Source organism: Chrysemys picta, chromosome 11, assembly GCF_011386835.1.
Source record: "Chrysemys picta bellii isolate R12L10 chromosome 11, ASM1138683v2, whole genome shotgun sequence".
Classification (NCBI taxonomy): Eukaryota; Metazoa; Chordata; order Testudines; family Emydidae; genus Chrysemys; species Chrysemys picta.
Genome location: NC_088801.1, coordinates 57,881,084 through 57,900,088, shown reverse-complemented (window position 1 = coordinate 57,900,088; position 19,005 = coordinate 57,881,084). Strand labels below are relative to the sequence as shown.

At 42.4% G+C, this 19,005-nt stretch overlaps 3 protein-coding genes across 5 annotated transcripts in view; 1 reads left to right on the top strand and 2 right to left on the bottom strand.

Annotated features, from left to right (window-relative positions):
- The window catches only part of LOC135974151 (serine/arginine repetitive matrix protein 2-like), a 994,828-nt gene that overhangs the window by 740,918 nt on the left and 234,905 nt on the right, over positions 1-19,005 (top strand). The gene's annotated exons all lie outside the window — the stretch shown is intronic.
- Positions 1-19,005, bottom strand: part of AOX1 (aldehyde oxidase 1) — an 84,111-nt gene that overhangs the window by 41,215 nt on the left and 23,891 nt on the right. For 2 of the 3 annotated variants that reach the window (XM_008166848.4, NM_001282245.1), the window contains 5 exon segments: positions 16,406-16,568; positions 15,482-15,574; positions 10,632-10,801; positions 8,908-9,034; positions 7,907-8,029 (listed from right to left, as the gene is read on the bottom strand). In XM_008166848.4, the coding sequence (XP_008165070.2) occupies positions 7,907-8,029; positions 8,908-9,034; positions 10,632-10,801; positions 15,482-15,574; positions 16,406-16,568 (676 nt within the window). 3 annotated transcript variants of the gene reach the window in all.
- Positions 4,891-6,682, bottom strand: LOC135974154 (uncharacterized). Its single transcript, XM_065560944.1, has 2 exons — positions 6,190-6,682; positions 4,891-5,526 (listed from the first exon to the last, which is right to left on the bottom strand). The coding sequence occupies exons 1-2, from the start codon at positions 6,563-6,565 to the stop codon at positions 4,979-4,981; spliced, it is 924 nt and encodes a 307-aa protein (XP_065417016.1). The 5' UTR covers positions 6,566-6,682; the 3' UTR covers positions 4,891-4,978.

The window sequence follows — 19,005 nt, the reverse complement described above, 5'->3', positions numbered from 1 at the left end:
CGCAGAGAAAACAGCAGTACTTTGTGTATCCAGTCTGCAGAACAAGCAAGAGAGCAACAACCTTCAAATCGCCACAAAGCTGCCACTGATGTTGGTCATAGTTTATGCACCTCAAAAGTTGTTTCATGTTGTCATAGGTTTCCTTCATATGGACTGCATGACCAATTGGAATTGATGGAAAAACATTGCCATTATGCAGTAAAACAGCTTTAAGACTCATCTTCGATGAATCAATGAACAGACTCCACTCATCTGGATCGTGAACGATGTTGAGGGCTGCCATCACACCATCGATGTTGTTGCAGGCTACAAGAACACCTTCCATGAAGAAGAATGGGACAAGATCCTTTTGACGGTCACGGAACATGGAAACCCTAACATCATCTGCCAGGAGATTCCACTGCTGTAGTCTGGAGCCCAACAGCTCTGCCTTACTCTGGAGTAGTTCCAAATCCCTGACAAGGTCATTCAGTTCACCTTCTGTTATGAGGTGTGGTTCAGAGGAGGAGGATGGGAGAAAATGTGGGTCCTGTGACATTGATGGTTCACGACCAGAAGTTTCATCCTCTTCCTCTTCCTCGTCTGACTCAAGTGAGAATGATTCTGGTGCATCAGGAACCGGCAGTCCTTCTCCATGGGGTACTGGGCGTATAGCTGATGGAATGTTTGGATAATGCACAGTCCACTTTTTCTTCTTTGACACACCTTTCCCAACTGGATGCAGCATGCAGAAGTAACAATTGCTGGTATGATCTGTTGGCTCTCTCCAAATCATGGGCACTGCAAAAGGCATAGATTTCCTTTTCCTGTTCAACCACTGGCGAAGATTTGTTGCACAAGTGTTGCAGCATATGTGTGGGGCCCACCTCTTGTCCTGATCTCCAATTTTGCAGCCAAAATAAAGGTGATAGGCTTTCTTAACCATAGTGGTTATACTGCGCTTTTGTGATGCAAAAGTCACTTCACCACAAACATAGCAGAAGTTATCTGCACTGTTCACACAAGTACAAGGCATCTTTGCTCACTTTGGCTAAACAGAAATGTGTCCCTTTGCAAAATCAAACACTGACAAATAAGAGAGCACGACACTGTATGAGTTCTAGAGCTGATATAGGGCAATTTGTTCAGCAGAGTGATGTAAGCTTTATTATGATTGCATCATCCATGACTTCTAGGAATAACATGATGCAATTCATATCATGTATGACGCAATACCAGCTTCAGATTGCATCATTCATTGTTTTGCCTAAAAAGCAAGTACTGTCCAAACCCAGTCATAGATTTATTCATAGATCCAGTCAAAGATGTATTTTAGTCATTTCTGGTTTAAATTGAGATCCTTTCCCTTTATTACTCACTTATCCTCCGCCATTCCCAAGTCAAGGGACATACATACTGACCCAATAGCATATCTTGAAAACTAGAGCCAATCAACAATTTTAAGCATCATTTTAGTTCTCAGTGACCCAGAATTAGTAAAATTTGACTACATTTATTTCAGAAGCATTTTGGCTGTAGAGCAGTGTAAGTTCTCCAGCAGCCTGTTTCTTTCTTTGCCTCTCTGTAAATGTTGATTATTATCAATTGAAATACTTTTTTGCTGGTCTGTGCATGGTGGAATCGACACCAACATTTACTGATAAAAAATCGAATCCTTCCAAGCCTCACTACGACCTCCCTGTTTCCCAGCAATTGTGTGGCTGCAGGAGTGCCAGCAATGATGCAAAGTCTGGCTCAGCCAGTGTTGCCACAGGGTTATAAAACCCTGTTCTATTGAGCAAAGCAGGGCTTCATGAGTCAGTTGGAAAACCCCCTGAGGATGGTCTACACTTGCTCTTGTCAGAGGGTTTCAAAATCCATGGAGGTTGGACATCTAACTCCGTAGGTACTTTTGAAAATTGCTCCCAATGTTCTAGCTGGTGCTTGGGCAGCTGGAAAAGAGACACTGGTTTCTAGTGTAGACAAAGCCTTGTGCCCTAGGAACTGCACTGAGAACTCAGTTCCGTTAGGGTAGCAAACAGTTGTGTGATAACTTATCACTGCAGACCTGGGTCACAACCACTCCAGCAGCCTGCCAGCTCCTGCCAGTCCCTGAGTCGTGTCGCCCTTTTCTGTTCCCCATGCTTACTCTGTAGGTGCTCTTGGGATGGTTCTTTTCCTTGGCAGAACTTGACTTTGTGACTGGCCCATTTCAGCCTGTTGCTCTCTCCAGATCTCCTCCCTTAACTGGAAATAACACTCATGTTTATAATTCATCTGCAGGTGATAATTAATCCCGGCCCTGAATTCTGCAGCAGACAGTCTGGTTAAGAATACCTCACTTGTTACTGTCAGGCGCGCCCTCCCAGACAGTGAGTCATCCATGCGAACTCGAAGAGCTGTTCTGTTACACAACCAGTGAAGAGACTTGATGCTGCACCTACAGTCCCGGGAACTTTATTTCTGGCTTTGCACTTGCAATCATCCTTTGGGTACCGGGACATGTGCAGGCTCTGCAGGTGGAATGCAAGATCCCGTGTGGAAAGGTGAAATTCTTACCAATGGAAATAGACATGGTCAACTCTTTCATAGCACTAGCTGGGCCTTCTCACTAGAGTATTGCAGATGTTGGGGCAAGTAGCTGCGAGGTTTTGTTTGTTTTGAGGGGTTAGAAAAAATGCAGCTAATATGATGTTGAGTTGTCTCAAACCAGACTTGGGGCACTGGTTAGGAAAAGGCATTTGTCACAGGTGAGATCAACGGTACACACATTTCTGGTTTAAATTGAGATCCTTTCCCTTTATGACTCACTTATCCTCCGCCATTCCCAAGTCAAGGGACGTATATACTGACCCAATAGCATATCTTGAAAACTAGAGCCAGTCAACAATTTTAAGCATCATTTTCGTTCTCAGTGACCCAGAATTAGTAAAGTTTGACTACATTTATTTCAGAAGCATTTTGGCTGTAGAGCAGTGTTATATTATTTCCCCACTGTTTGACAGCTGTCCAGTAGGACTCTCCCTAGGACAAAAAGGGAAGTCTGGTTTGTGGTGAGGAACAGAACAGCTTGTAAGTGACCAAGATGGAACAGAAAGAGACTGCACTATATGGTTAAGGCCTTGGCTACACTTGCAGATGTACAGCACTGTGAGTTAAACCTGACTTCGTGCAGCAGAGTAGGGAAAGCACTGCAGTCTGTCCACACTGACAGCTGCCCAACGCACTGTCGTGGCCACATTTGCGACAATTGCAGCACTTTTGGGAGCGGTGCATTATAGGCAGCTATCCCACAGAGCACCTCTTCCCATTCTGGTGCCGTGGGTAGGGGGCGTGGGTGCGGGGCATTCTGGATCCTGTCCCAACACCCTGTGATGCATCGCTTCGCATCCCAGAAATCCCTTTGTTTCCATTCATGTTTGGCGCCATCTTTCAACGGTTTCTGTGCAGCACGATCTGTCTGCGGGAAATGGAGTCCGAACTGCTGAGGCGTATGCCAGCACGTCACGTTTGGCTGTCGAACTATTCCTTAAGATCCAAAGTGACAGTGGGAGTGAGGAGTCCGACGATGCTATCGAGCCGCGTAACGCATACGACACGAAATTGCTTGTGGCATTCACGGACGTGCTCAGCACCGTGGAATGCCGCTTTTGGGCTCGGGAAACAAGCACCGAGTGGTGGGATCAGATCGTCATGGAAGTCTGGGATGACAAGCAGTGGCTGCAGAACTTTCGGATGAGAAAAGCCACTTTCATGGGACTGTGTGAGGAGCTCACCCCCACCCTGCGGCACAAGGACACAAGATTGAGAGCTGCCCTGCCAGTGGAGAAGCGGGTGGCTATTGCAATCTGGAAGCTGGCAACTCCAGACAGCTACCAGTCGGTCGCAAACCAGTTTGGAGTCGGAAAGTTGACCATTGGAATCGTGTTGATGCAAGTTTGCAATCTGGAAGCTGGCAACTCCAGACAGCTACCAGTCAGTCGCAAACCAGTTTGGAGTTGGAAAGTTGACCGTTGGAATCGTGTTGATGCAAGTTTGCAAGGACATTAATCGCATCCTACTCAGAAGAACCGTGATTCTGGGTAACGTGCAAGAAATAGTGGATGGCTTTGCACAAATGGGGTTCCCTAACTGTGGAGGGGCGATAGATGGGACGCACATTCCTATTCTGGCACCACCCCACCTAGGATCTGAATATGTTAATCAGAAGGGGTATTTCTCTATGGTTCTCCAGGCGCTTGTGGATCACTGTGGGCGTTTCATTGACATTAACACAGGCTGGCCTGGAAAGGTGCATGACGCACGCATCTTTCGGAACACTTGGCTGTTCAGGAAGCTGCAGGCCGGGACTTTTTTCCCAGAGCGGAAGATCACGGTAGGGGAAGTTGAAATGCCCATTGTGATCCTTGGAGATCCCGCTTACCCGTTAATGCTATGGCTCATGAAACCCTACACAGGGAGCCTTGACAGCAGCAAGGAACGGTTCAACTACAGGCTGAGCCAAATGACTGTGGAGTGTGCCTTTGGCCGTTTAAAGGGCCGCTGGCGATCTCTGTATGGGAAGCTGGACTTGGCCAAAAACAGCATCCTCGCGGTTATATCCGCGTGCTGTGCCCTCCATAATATTTGTGAAGGGAAGGGTGAAAGCTTCACTCAGGCATGGACCTCCGAGGTTCAACACCTGGAGGCTGAATTTGCACAGCCAGAGAGCAGGGCTATTACAGGGGCCCAGCGCGGGGCTGCAAGGATTAGGGATACCTTGCGGGAGCAATTTGAGGCTGAAAACCAGCAGTGAAGTGCAGTAGTTCCAATCTTTAGGAATCAGTGTCTGGTAAGCAGACAAGCAGACTTGCAGGGCCTGTTTATTTCCTGGGCTAAGGAGTCTTTTACTTTATGCAATAATAAAGAATGTTTTCAAAGCCAAAAAATCCATTCATTGAAAAGAAAAAAAAATTATTTATTGAAAAGAAACAAGGGGATGGAGTGGGGAACTGTACAATCACAGATTCGCATATGTCCTGTCTGGTGTGCTGTGCAGTGAGTGCTGCATTTCAGGACAGCTATACTGCATGGTAATGGGGGTTGAGTGCAGAGGGTAAGGGTTGTGGTTTTCAGGGCTGGGTGGTGAAGATACTGGTGTTGGAGGCAGCGGGTGGCATGAAGAACACGGAAGTTGGGGAAAGTGGGTTGGAGGTGACAATGGGGCACAACGGAAAGAGTTTTGGGACAAGGGCTGCATAGGGGGGTGGCGTTTGCATTTGCGGTACTGCTCCTCTTTCTGCATGGCTACGAGCTCCTGGATAGTGTCTGCTTGGCGCTCCAGGATGCTTATGAGCCTATCAGTGCTTTGCCGCTGATGCGCTGCGTTTTCCTGGTGGATCCTGCTTTCTCTCTCCCTCCAGTTCTGTGCTTTCTCATTCTCTTTATTAGATTGCCGCATCACTTCTTGCAGCATGTCTTCTTTGCTTTTTCGCGGTCTCTTCCTGAGTCTTTGCAGTCTCTGAGCAGGCAATAAGAGGGACGGCTGAGGTCTCAAGGTTGATGCTGCTGTATAGGCAAAATGCAACATTTAACAGAGGCAGCATTGTTTATACCAGACAGAGTAATGATTCCCCCCGCACTTAGGGAGTAGAAAACACACAGGGTCTACACAATAGCATAATTTTCCCGTCCGAAACAGAGCACACATATCCCACGGCAGCCTCAAAATGGTGAATAAGGGGACTGATTGTTTCAGGGCTGCACTGTCCTCTGGGTTTCTGTGCCTTGGGGAGAGCCAACAGCTTCAGGGGGCAGCTACACTGAACACTGTCCCAACATTTTCCACAGGAGTTCGTCCTGGACAATATCTCGCTGCTGAGGGTGATCTGGGAAGCAAGGGAGGGTCTTCTACTGCAATGCGGCTTCTGCCCTGGCCCATATGCAGCTTGCCTGTGTGTAGCAATGGTCCCCCCCCCACCCCCTCGCGGCACAGTGGCGCGGACACGTTAGCCTGGCTGGGACAAGGACCACGGTGGCTCTCCCAATAAACCTGCACAAGCGCATTGCACACATTCTGGATGAGACATTCGAGGAGATTACTGAGGTCGATTACCACGATGTGATAAACCACATCAATGCACTAGTCCGCATCTAGGCATGCATGCCTAACCCTCCTCTTCCAAAGAGCCCGCACCGAAAAAATTCCTTCCCGAAAAAAAACCCGCTTACCGGGAACCTGCTCTTCTGTTTGTCCTCCACCAAGTACCGGCCGCTGCGACTGGCTACCTTCCTCCTGGCTCGAGAAGAGCTCCTGGCTGCATGGCTCCAGGGATTCCGGGGTATCTCCATCCGGCCCACCACCATCACTCCCGTTTTCCTCCTCCTCCCCACCCCCCCACACCGGCTCTGAAGTGTCCATGGTGGTGCTCGGAGTGGAGGTGGGGTTAACCCCAAGTATCGCATCCAGCTCTTTGTAGAATCGGCAGGTCGCGGGGGTAGCACCCGAGCGGCTGTTTGCGTCACGGGCTTTGCAGTAGGCACTCCGCAGCTCCTTCACTTTAATCCTGCACTGCAGGGCATCCCGGTCATGGCCCCTTTCCATCATGTCCTTTGATACCTTCCCGAAGGTATCGTAATTCCTACAGCTGGAGCGCAGCTGGGACTGGACAACTTCCTCCCCCCAAACACTGATGAGGTCCAGCAGCTCGCCATTGCTCCATGCTGGGGCTCACTTGGCACGTGGAGGCATGGTCACCTGGAAAGATTCGCTGATAGCACTCCACGCCACGCCGGGCTGAGCAAACAGGAAGGGGATTTTTAAAATTCCCGGGGAATGTAAAGGGTGGGTCACATGGTTGGTTACCTGAGGCCAGGGCAGTAGAGTTTGAACTGATGACCAGAGTGGCTAGAACAGGCACTGTGGGATACTGTCGAATAATTCTGGAGGCCATTCACAACGCATTGGGCGGCCACACTGGCGCGGCAGCGCAATACTCGCTATTCCTCTCGGCGAGGTGGAGTACATGCAGCACTGCAACCACGGAGATACAGCGCTGCAAATGCCTTGCCAGTGTGGACGGGGAGTGAGTTACAGCACTGGGGGCGGCTTTACAGCGCTGCAACGCGCAAGTGTAGCCAAGGCCTTAGATAGGAATAGTCAGCATGGACTTTGCTTCACAATGCTTTTCTTCTCCTGATATGCAAGCCAGTCTCTATCACATCAGGGGAGCACACACTTCAGTCAAACTCCCCAACAGTAATGGCTACTCTAAACAAAGACAAGTTCTCAACTGCCACATAACAAAGCAAGTCTCTAATATACAAGTTGCTAGGAAGAATGTCTGTCTAGGCAGTGTGGTCTGAACTAGGCTCTAGTATAAGTCAAAATCTGCCCTGTACTTCAACCCACTGAGATCTGCGAGAGGCTGCTAATATTTTATTTAAGCAGTGAAATGGGGGAGAACAGGCCCCATTTAATTTTAACCTGCCCCTATTTAGGCAGAGTTCCCAGATCAGGAATTCTGAATTGTTGTCATTCACTGGGTAATTCCAAGAACTGCTTTCCTGGAGCAGTTGGTATGGCCTGAAGAGAGAGCAAGAACACATCATAATCCCAGAAAGGAACAGCCAGGGGAATCCTTAGATGTGAAAGATTCCTGTTTGTTACTATATGAGGAAGTGAGGATCTTCCTTAAGAACTAACTAACCAACCAAGTGCAAGTGGAAACTTGGCCAAATTCTGCTCTTTTTACATTGACATCATTGGGGATGTACTAGTATAAGTGACAGCCAAAATTTGGCCCTGAGTCCTTAAAAAGAGAATCCAATTAGTCATACTTCACTTGTTATAAAAAAAATAAATAAATAGCAAGTGAAGAGTAAACAGCTGCTTTCCCTGCCCAAGATAAGTCCGTGAAAAAGCAAGAAGGATGAGGCTAATTATTACCTCAACAGTCAGGATCACTGGCTCCAGATCTTCATACTCTATCTTCACTTTTGCAGCTGCTTGTTTGGCATGAACATCTGAATCCGCAACCACACCACAGACAATCTGACCCACGCAAATTACCTGCGAAATACAGTGGAAATACTTCCTGTATTCAAATGATCCCCAGGTGTGCTTACTGAAATTCTGGACTCAAATAAATAGTATTCACATTTCTCTTTCTAATTTTTGTTTTGGTTTAACCCTTTTTATTTGCTATAAACCTTCCCCTAAACCAATACACTAGTAGAACTATCAATGTTATTTGGGAATCAAGCACAGCATTTTCAAAAGTCCCTAAGTGACTTAGGTTCCTAAGTCCTATGGACTTCCCATGAAACATAGGTTCCCAAGGGCCTGAGTCACTTCTAAAAATGAGACTTGGGAGCCTACGCGACTCAGAAAATATCTACACTGTGATTGTAGGTGTGAGTGTATCATGTGTAGATATATCTGAACTGACTTCAACCTACCTAGCTCATGCACCAATAGCAGTGAAGCCACAATAGCACAGACTTAAGTCTAGCTAGCTGCCCAAGTAAATACCCAGTGTGGGCTTGTGCAACCCAGCTCACACTAAAGCCCATGTTGCTATGGCTTCACTGCTACTGGTGCTCACACTAGCTAGATTAAAGCTAGCTTGGGTATGTCTACATGTGCTGTGCTCATCCCCTCATTCCCAAACTGCAGTGTAGACATACCGTCAGGTGCTTTGGAAAAGATTACCCTATATCTTGACTAGTCTGATTCATCTGATTTAAAGAAGTATGTCACAGAGTTCGGTTATTTTGATACTTAGAAAGGAAATGGAAAAAGAACTAAGAAGTTGCCCCATAGAGCAGCCAAAATAATTCCCAACATACACATTCTACAAAAATTCAAGAGTCAATATTGTTCCTGTTTAGTTTAATTATAAATCAAGGATCAAAGAAAAATCATAGCTACTGACAGACACTTTATACCTTATCTTTTGCAAATATAATCTCTGGATCACTGTAATAGTAGAACTCGTTTGTGGCTGGGACATCCCGAGCTGTTATAATATCAAACACTCCTGGTGCTTTGAGGGCCTCTGATGTATCAATCGATCTAGGGGGAAAGTATAAAGTAGTTAGCGCCACACACTGTTGCACGTGAAGTAAGATGATACAATATATACATAGGTAGCCTGTGCCACAAGACTCTGCTCTCACACAGCTCTTTGTGGAAGCTGCTGGTCACTGTCTTTATTCTCCTTAGAGATATCAAGATTGGGTAGAGGGAAGGGAAGGCTGTTGGTGAGCTGTTTCCCTTCCAGAAAAGGCTTGCTTTGTAATAAGCAAGTCACTGTTCCTTTCCCCCATTAAGCAGAATTGTGGTGGAGAGGATGGCAGTGGCCCATTTGCTCCATAGAGGAATATCACCTGTGAAACAACCAGCCCCTTGCTGTGCACTCCAGCTCTTTTGGTAGAGACAGAAAGAACTCTGTTTGGTCCCATCCTCTACAAGGTATGCCTTTCTCCCAAAGCAAGAGAGAATCTTGTATTATAATGACTGAATGTTAAAAACAAATATGTGTGTTGTAGTCTGTGGGAAGAGCTCGGATGCTCTCTCACTTGTTTGACTCTACATACGTATTCTGCCTGGATAGTATATAAATCAAACCAAGGGACTTCAGACCAATATTTGTATTGGTATTATCTAAATACCAAAAGTTTTGTTAACCCTGCAAATTTAGGTACCATCTCCTGTCTAATGACAATGCTGAAGAAATCATGTAATTAGCATACAGTGCTCCAATGAAATTATAAATTAGGACAATAGTGTTAGGTCAGGGATTTACTGGTGTAGTTCTGAAACACAAAAGAAGGCTGGGTGTGTCAATCTCTTCTGCATTAGAAGGAGAAAAGATCTGTGGCATAGAGTGGTAGAATCCATAATGCAACCAGGTTACTTGATGACAAGTACAAATATTTAGGACTTATCTACACACAGCAGATACGTTAGTTTAATTAATGGGGTAATTTTAGTTAAACTCTAGATTGGTTTTAAACATGTTTTATAACAATTTAGCTTGCACCTGTTAACAAACAGTTAAAGTGCTGAAAACCAGGTTTAAACGGATATGTGTGTCCAAACTGCATTGGTTTAACTAAATCAGTGCAATCTTAGGGCTTGTCGTCACTACCCGCCGGATTGGCGGGCAGTGATCGATCCAGCGGGGGTCGATTTATCGCGTCTAGTCTAGACATGATAAATCGACCCCTGAGTGCTCTCCCGTCGACTCCTGTACTCCAGCTTGGCGAGAGGTGCAGGCAAAGTCGACGGGAGAGCAGCAGCAGTCGACTCACCGGGGTGAAGACACCACGGTAAGTCGATCTAAGTACGTCGACTTCAGCTACGTTATTCACGTAGCAGCAGTTGCGTAACTTAGATTGACCCCTCCCCCCAGTGTAGACCAGGCTTTAGTTATACCAGTGCATCTTTTGCGAGGAGTTCAGGCCTTACAAAGATGCTGAGCTGGTATTCAGATTAGTATTCCATCATCAGAATGTTCTGAGTGTCTATCCTCTGTTACAAAGCAGAGTGGCTGAGATTTTCAAAGCAATCTAGGGAAAGTTGTGCATCTAAACACCCTACACTGCTCTGAAAATCTCAACCAATGCTTTCATGGTTATACTTTTCTTTCAGGCATTTATGCACTTACACAATCTTTGCATGGGCTCTGGAACTGGTTATCACAGCCAGGAAGAGCTCTTCATCCACAGCACGAATGTCATCGCAATAAACAGCTTCCCCAGTGGCGTGTTTTATACCAGCCTGGTGCATGATGGGACGTCCTACTGGATCCCTGGGAAGCTGCTCTGGGTTTACTTCCTGCTTAGTAAAAAAAAAAACCAATCCCCAGCCGAAGAAAGACAAGCCAGGGTGTCCTTCTATTAGAGTCTGAAAATCTGTTTAACAGCACCTACTTCTGGCATAATATTATATACAGATTAGGCTGGAGCATTTACTAAACTGCTGACCCCCAGAGGTCACTTTAATCCCTCCTATGCAATCTTTTCCAGAGGTCTACCCATTTTGTTTCTAGTTTCTCCTGATTTTTTTCTATATTTGCTATGTCCTTTATGACACAAAGTAGCCAAAACAGAATGCAGTGTTCAAGAGGATGATGTGTTGTCTTATTGATAGATACAGTGGTGCTGTAATAATTTTCTGAATTATTCTCAAGTGGCTTCTGTTGTGTACTTCATCTTATTGGCAATACAGTGCAGTGAGCTATTCATAGTGACTCCTGGATTTCCCCCCTGAAAGCTTACAATTAATTCAGCACTGCTCAGTATGGACAAGCAGTTTAAATGTTCCTTCCAATGTGCATTCCCTCATAACTGCCAGTGAGGAATTTAATATGTGACTGCATTGCCTATTAATTTTATTTTTCTAGGTCCTCCTTGAGAAATATTTTTTTGCCATCAGCAAATGTTGTCATGTACTCATTGACCCGCCTCTGCCCCTCCTTTCCAGTCCATTAATAAACATCCTGAACTACTGATCCCACTGACTCCTCACTACTAACCTTTCCCTATGCTGAGAACTGGCTATTTATTCATATTTCCGAATCCTCTTTCCCCCTACAGTCTCCAATGCACAGACAGTTTGATTAACCTCTCCTCCCTCCAGTAGCTCCCTCTCTATTTTCTTTTTAGTCAACTGTCTGCTACTAGCAATGTGTTGAGAAATGACAGTTTTAATTAGATGTCTCCTACCATGAACCTGATTGTTGGACTCCCCAAACCAGCTCAACTGTCCTCTAATGGAACATTACAATCTGAATAAGTACAGATCTTTCAGTACTTGCATTTAATTACCTGCTGTTAATAGATTAAATTGCTCATATTACAAAGTAAGCCCAAGACATAGTCTACAGATTTGCAGAAGATAAATACTGACAGCAGTCCACTGGCTTGCTTAGAAATCACTCATGCAACACAATGCTGAATAATCTGAATAATAAAATATGCCAACTTGTATTGCTTAGTCACTGCCTGTTGACAGGCCGCTGGTGGTCTCTGACACCTTAAAAAGGAATCCAAGACATGAATATTTGGTGTATGGAAAGCAGTGCAGTCTAGTGGCTGGCAGCACAGGTCTGGGACTCAGGAGAATTGAATTCTGTCACTGCCCTGCTGGGTTGACCATGAGTAAGCCACTGCACTTGTTCCCCTAATCACCCTTTGTTTATGTGATTGTAAACTCTTCAGGGCAGGGACTGTCTACTACGGCCTTGTCTACACACACAAGTTGTAATGATTTCACTAAATCAGTTTTCCAGGTGCACCCAACCTGTGAGCAGAATCTGAAAATCAGTGTAAGTGTCCCTTATAACAAATTAGCTGGAAGTTGATTACCTTAATTACATTGATATATGATGCTCTAAAACTGATTTTAGAGTATCCACAAAAAGAGTCTACATTGACTTAACTAAATCAATCTACATTATGGTAAATCAGCTCAACTTGCCTATGTAGACAGGGCTTGTGTGTTTGTACAACACCTAGCATAATGGGGTCCCGATCTTGATAGCGGCCTCTAGGAGATACAAATTAATTATAACGGGTTTGCCATTTCAAAGACAGCTCCAGGTTCACTGAGGAATCAAAGACTGCAAACAGAAAATGCAGTGAGACTAACACAAGCACTAATAAATCAGGTGCTATCACTGCATTGAAAGGAAATGTGATCTCATTTTTATTAGCACATAAACCCATGCAGAGCAGGAGCTCAAATGATGGTTCTCCATCAGACACTCTTCTCCACATACTTTAACATGCCACTAAAAAAGAGATTCTATTTCCTTTCAGTGCTGTGGTACCTTTTTGCTTATCAGTGTGTGCTATATTTTCTGCCTGTTGGACATCTTTGGTTCCTGGTTCATCTTTGTGAATTCTAATTCTAATGAATGGGGGATGTGATATGGCAGCTGTACCATTTTGCTGTCACTTTCTAAAGGTTGCTGTTCTACTCTTACATGAGCTTATGTAAGAGTAGAACCAAAAAAGGATTTGTCATTTATATAGGAAAGATTATCCAAAGTTATAGCAAGGATCTAAAAATACCAACAAACAAGTAGTTTCAGAGGGGATTTAAACTCTCATGCTTGAGAGCATATGTTAATCTCTTAACTACTGGGGGATAGTGTTTCCCCTGTGGGGGGCTCTCCTATAACTGCCTGCTGCAGAGTTTCTTGCACCATCATCTGAAGCTTCTGGCACAGGTCACTGTCAGGATACTGGACTAGATGGGCCACACTGATCCATCCAGTATGCAATTCTATGTTCCTACATGCAATGCAGTCAGAAGTACATCTTAGGAGCAGCTAATCAGCCCATTTACCACAATAGATTAATATCCTGTTGCAAGTTTCTAATAACTCATCATTCACTACAAATGAACTTCTTGAACCGACTGAAAAATCTTCTAAATCTGTAAATGGCTACATGTGACACCGAGTGGAGCTCTGTGCTTCCTGGAAAATCTATGAAAAGGAAAGCTGTTCCTCTTGTGAAATGGGGATGACAAGTTTGTCTACAATGTTACATTTTATAAGCAGTGTGAAAGCCAGTGATGTATGAAGACAAACAATTACTTAAGTTTCTCCCTGTTCAAACATGTTGTGATAATGAAAATACTAATGAAACACTGACTCTGACCTAGATTTGGTTCTATATTAAAAGAAATGGTTTCATCCCTTGTGATATGTTATTGTTACAATGAGGTATTTTTTCTGCAGTTATGTAAGCCACCAGATGTTGTTGTTCCTGACTTTGCTCATGTTTTAACAACGAGAAAAGAGCCACAGTCATTCTTTGTTTTTGCTAGAAAACTGACTTTAAAGTAGTATACAATTTACTATGCCTGATTCTCCTCTCACTTTATTCTAGTAAGAACCATGTGTTTACTGCAATGAAGTCAGAGTTATACCAGCAGAGAATATGGCTCTCTTCTGTGTAATTTCACATCAGGGTGACCAGATGTCCCAATTTTATAGGTACAGTCCCAATTTTTGGGTCTTTTTCTTATATAGGCTCCTATTACCCCCCACCCCCATCCCAATTTTTCACATTTGCTATCTGGTCACCCTATTTCACATGAATATAATTTTGTTTAAGAGCTATTGACAATAGCACATTATGATAGAATACTAGATTCTTCAAGCACTTTGCATCCTCCTCCTTCCTCTTTTCCCCCCCTGCTACCTCAGATTTTCAGATTAATACTGGCTTCTTTCTATCCCTACATCACCACTGGTACAAGAGCCTTCTCCCCTGTAGCTACTGCCGCCTGGAACAGCCTTCCTATATCTTTTTGCCTCATCAATGCCCTAGCTCATTTCAAATTTCAACATCTCTTTCCACCAATTACCTTTGCTGCTTAATTTCTCTTCCCCTCTGTTATTTATTTGATTTAACTCTAATTGGAACATTTTAAGATACAATCTTATATTAATACAACAGACATGTTTTCAGTTGTCCATTGGTTCCCATTCCCACTGTCACATAGGGTATAGCCCCAGGAATAATGCTGCTGTTTCCAGATGACCATCACTAGAGCTGGGCATGAATTTTTGGACTGAAATTTTTTAATCAGAAAATGCCAATTAGTCAAAACCAGAACTTCGCAAATTTCCTGTTTCAAAAAAACTTTGAGGGGAAAAAAAAGCTTCAGAATTGTCAAAATGTCCTCTTTTGTCATTTTCTAAATGAAAAGTTTGATTTTTCAGTTTGAAATGACTTTTTGTAATTTAAGTTAATTGATAGGAAACAAAAATGTAAAAAAAGTCAAAATTAAAATGAAACATTTTGAAATTATCAAAATGAAACATTTCGATTGCCTTGATACAAATTGATTTTGGATTTTTGGTTCATGAAAATTTTTGAGATTTAGACTTTTTGTCCCGATTTGGGATGGGAAAGCAGATTTTGAAATCTCAAAAATGTTTGCAGAACAGGAAAAAATTTTCTGCACAAGGACATGAAGAATAGCTCTCTGCTCCCCTCTGCTGCTAAATTTTACTTGAACACATGATAATCTGTTCAGTCACATATAGAAGAACCTCAGAGTTATGAACACCAGAGTTACAAACTGACCAGTCACCCACACACCACATTTGGAACCAGAAGTATGCAATTAGGTAGCAGCAGAGATTAAAAAAAAAAAAAAAGCAAATACAGCACAGTACTGTGTTTAATATGAACTAGTAAAAAAATAAAGGGAAAGCAGCATTTTTCTTCTGAATAGTAAAGTTTCAAAACTGTATTAAGTCAATATTCAGTTGTAAACATATGAAAGAAACAACCATAATGTTTTGTTCAGAGTTACGAACATTTCAGAGTTACACACAACCTCCATTCCCGAGGTGTTCATAAATCTGAAGTTCAGCATCCTCAGTGCTTTGCAAAATCTGTATCTGGCCTTCACTGCTTGGGCTCTTCTTGTATCTTAATTTTTAACAGTGTCTTTTAAACTGAAGGGCAGTATTAAAAGAGCCTCACTGACCTGGTATATTTGTTCGCTCTGGGGCATTTTGGGTTGGAAATCTTGTAGCACACTCCCATATTTCTCTGATATGTCAGGATACAGATGGGGGTCCTGAAAGAGAAGTGTTTTAATAATAATAATTATGTTTTCACAACACGAACATTTCTGTTAAAAGAATTAGCAACCACAATGATTGACCATAAACCTCTCAAGTCTCCCCCTATTTAGAAGAGCCCAAAAAAGTAGCTGAAAATGAAGTGAAGACTGTTGAGCAGTCATAAAATATTTATTTAAAAAATACAAAAAACAACAAAAAACAAAAAAGCATTTGGAGCATAACACCACAGCTGTTTCAGGAGACCAATGAAAGGAATTGCAGTAAGAAGAGGTTAACTTTGTTTTGAGGTATGAACAAAACTGACATAGAACTTTTGCTGCTGGTGGTGATAGGTGAGAAAGGAAAAAAACAGCTTGACTCAGAGCCCAAGCTAAGTTTGCAAGGCTGGCAATTAGAGAAAACATTTTTTTCTTTGGAAACTGAACAGATTTAATACAGGAATCCTTCAGAAAGAAAAATCAAAATTAGAACCACACAATGACATCTGAACAGATTTTTCTGCAAGTCTTCTCTCCAAACCAAAAAATTATAGCATAGATAGTTAGTTTGTGACATTTATGCACATTGCAAAACCATTTATTTATCCCAGCTATTTGTCCTTTTGAGAAGAGGTAGACCAAATAAGATGATCTCTCTCTCTCTCTTTTATTTTTTTTAGAGTGAGAGCTCTTTTAATAGTGGCACTAATATGTTGTTATGTATTTTTTAAATTGTTTGTGAACACAGAAATTATGATCAGCACGCAGTACAAACTGGATAAATAAATACAGAGTACAAGACCTTTCACTAGACTGCATGAAAATAAACCCAGGACATGAATTTACCATCCTGTTCAATGACTGAAGCACTTCGAGGTAGAATTTGAAGAGGAAACTGACAATCAAAGTCCTTCTATATTCCACCTTCCCACCTGGGGCTGAGCCTGGCAGAGAAACTTCTTTAAGAACCAGTCTGCAAGCTTCATCAAGCATCTGCTCATTCCAATGCCTGGCAGAAATAATAATAATAATACTGTGATCAGTATATTAGGCACAGCTGGACAAACTAAATGGTGACCAGACGAACTTGCTTGTATCACAGACATGGGCATGATCCTTCTCACAATGAAGTCAGTTGTAGTTTGGATTTCAATGGGAGCAAAATTGGGACTTTGATCTGTAACACGGTGTGGTTCACATCGAACAGCTGCTACTCACACGAATAGTCTCAATGAAGTCAACGTAATTGAGCTCTATATACTAGTAAAATAAATCAGCTTTTTTTAAACTATGAAAACTGGTTTAATTTAGGGCTGTCGATTAATCACAGTTAACTCACGCGATTAACTCAAAAAATTAATCACGAATAAAAAAATTAATCACGATTAATCGCACTGTTAAACAACAGAATACCAATTGAAATTTATTAAATATGTTTGGATTATTTTCTACATTTGCAAATATATTGATTTTTATTACTACACAGAATACAAAGTGTACAGTGCTCACTTTATATTATTATTTTTATTACAAATATTTGCACTGTAAAAATGATAAACAAAAGAAACAGTATTTTTCATTTCACCTCAGACAAGTACTGTAGTGCAATCTCTTTATTGTGAAAGTGTAACTTACAAATGTAGATTTTTTTTGTTACATAACTGCACTCAAAAACAAAACAATGTAAAACTTTAGAGCCTACAAGTCCACTCAGTCCTACTTCTTGTTCAGCCAATCACTAAGACAAACACGTTTGTCTATATTTACGGGAGATACTGCTTCCTGCTTCTTATTTACAATGTCACCTGAAAGTGAGAACAGGCATTCGCATGGCACTTTTGTAGCCGGCACTGCAAGGTATTTACGTGCCAGATATGCTAAACATTTGTATGCCCCTTCATGCTTTAGTCACCATTCCAGAGGACGTGCTTCCATGCTGATGATGCTCGTTGAAAAAATGTGTTAATTAAATTTGTGACTAAACTCCATGGGGGAGAATTTTATGTCTCCTGTTCTGTTTTACTCGCATTCTGCCATATATTTCATGTTATAGCAGTCTCAGATGATGACCCAGCACATGTTCATTTTAAGAACACTTTCACAGCAGATTTGACAAAACACAAAGAAGGTACCAATGTGAGATTTCTAAAAATAGCTACAGCACTCGACCCAAGATTTAAGAATCTGAAGTGCCTTCCAAAATCTGAGAGGGACGAGGTATGGAGAATGCTTTCAGAAGACTTAAGAAACTAACACTCAGATGCAGAAACTACAGAATCCAAACCACCAAAAAAGAAAATCAACCTTCTGCTGGTGGCATTTGACTCAGATGATGAAAATGAACATGCTGTCTGCTCTGCTTTGTATCATTATTGAGCAGAACCCGTCATCGGCATGGTCACGTTCTCTGGAATGGTGGTTGAAGCATGAATCTTTAGAGCATCTGGCATGTAAATATCTTGCGATGCCGGCTACAACAGTGCCATGTGAATGCCTGTTCTCACTTTCAGGTGACATTGTAAATAAGAAATGGGCAGCATTATCTGCTGCAAATTGTAACCAAACTTTTTTGTCTGGGTGATTGGCTGAAGTGGGACTGAGTGGACTTGTAGGCTCTCAAGTTTTACATTGTTTTATTTTTGAATGCAGTTATTTTTTGTACATAATTCTACATTTGTAAGTTCAACTTTCATGATAAAAAGATTGCACTACAGTACTCGCATTAGGTGAATTGAAAAATACTATTTCTTTTGTTTTTTACTATGCAAATATTTGTAATCAAAAATAAATATAAAGCAAGCCCTGTACATTTTGTATTCTGTGTTGTAAATTGAAATAAATATATTTGAAAATGTGGAAAACATCAGAAAATATTTAAATAAATGGTATTCTCTTATTGTTTAACAGCGTGATTCATCGCACAATTAATTGTGATTAATTTTTTTAATTGCTTGACAGCCCTAGTTTAATTCTATTAAAAATGATCACTATACAATAGATAATGGCCTGAACTTTCCAAAGGGACTAGTGATTTTGGAGGCCAACTTCAGACATTTTAAAGGGGTCAGATTTTCAGAGGATGGATGCTCGGCATCTTCTGAAAATTCTGCTCTTTTGAAGTATGTCACACAGTTGATTCTATAGGGATAAAAATCCCAAGCTGTAAGAATGTAAATATATTAGCAGGGCTATACTACTGGCCTCAAACAAAAAGATAATGGCGGGGAGGTGTTTCAGCTTATAAACTGATCAAATGGCACAATAGGACAGAGTTTAGAGAAACGATTTATCATTTTCAATTATTGCTAGGGGCCACTCCATCACAAAAAGGATAGTGCAAGAATTACAGGGGGTTCAGAGAAGAGCAACAGAATAATCAAGGGCCTGGAAAAACTCTCAGTTAAAGAGAGGTTGAAAAGATCATGACTTAACTTGTGGTCCTAACT

Coding starts and splice junctions, on each gene's coding strand:
- LOC135974154 (XM_065560944.1), bottom strand. CDS start 6,565: ATGATGGAAAGGGGCCATGACCGGGATGCCCTGCAGTGCAGGATTAAA. Junction 5,527..6,189: donor AACAGAAGAGCAGGTTCCCG/GTAAGCGGGTTT, acceptor TTGCCTATACAG/CAGCATCAACCTTGAGACCT.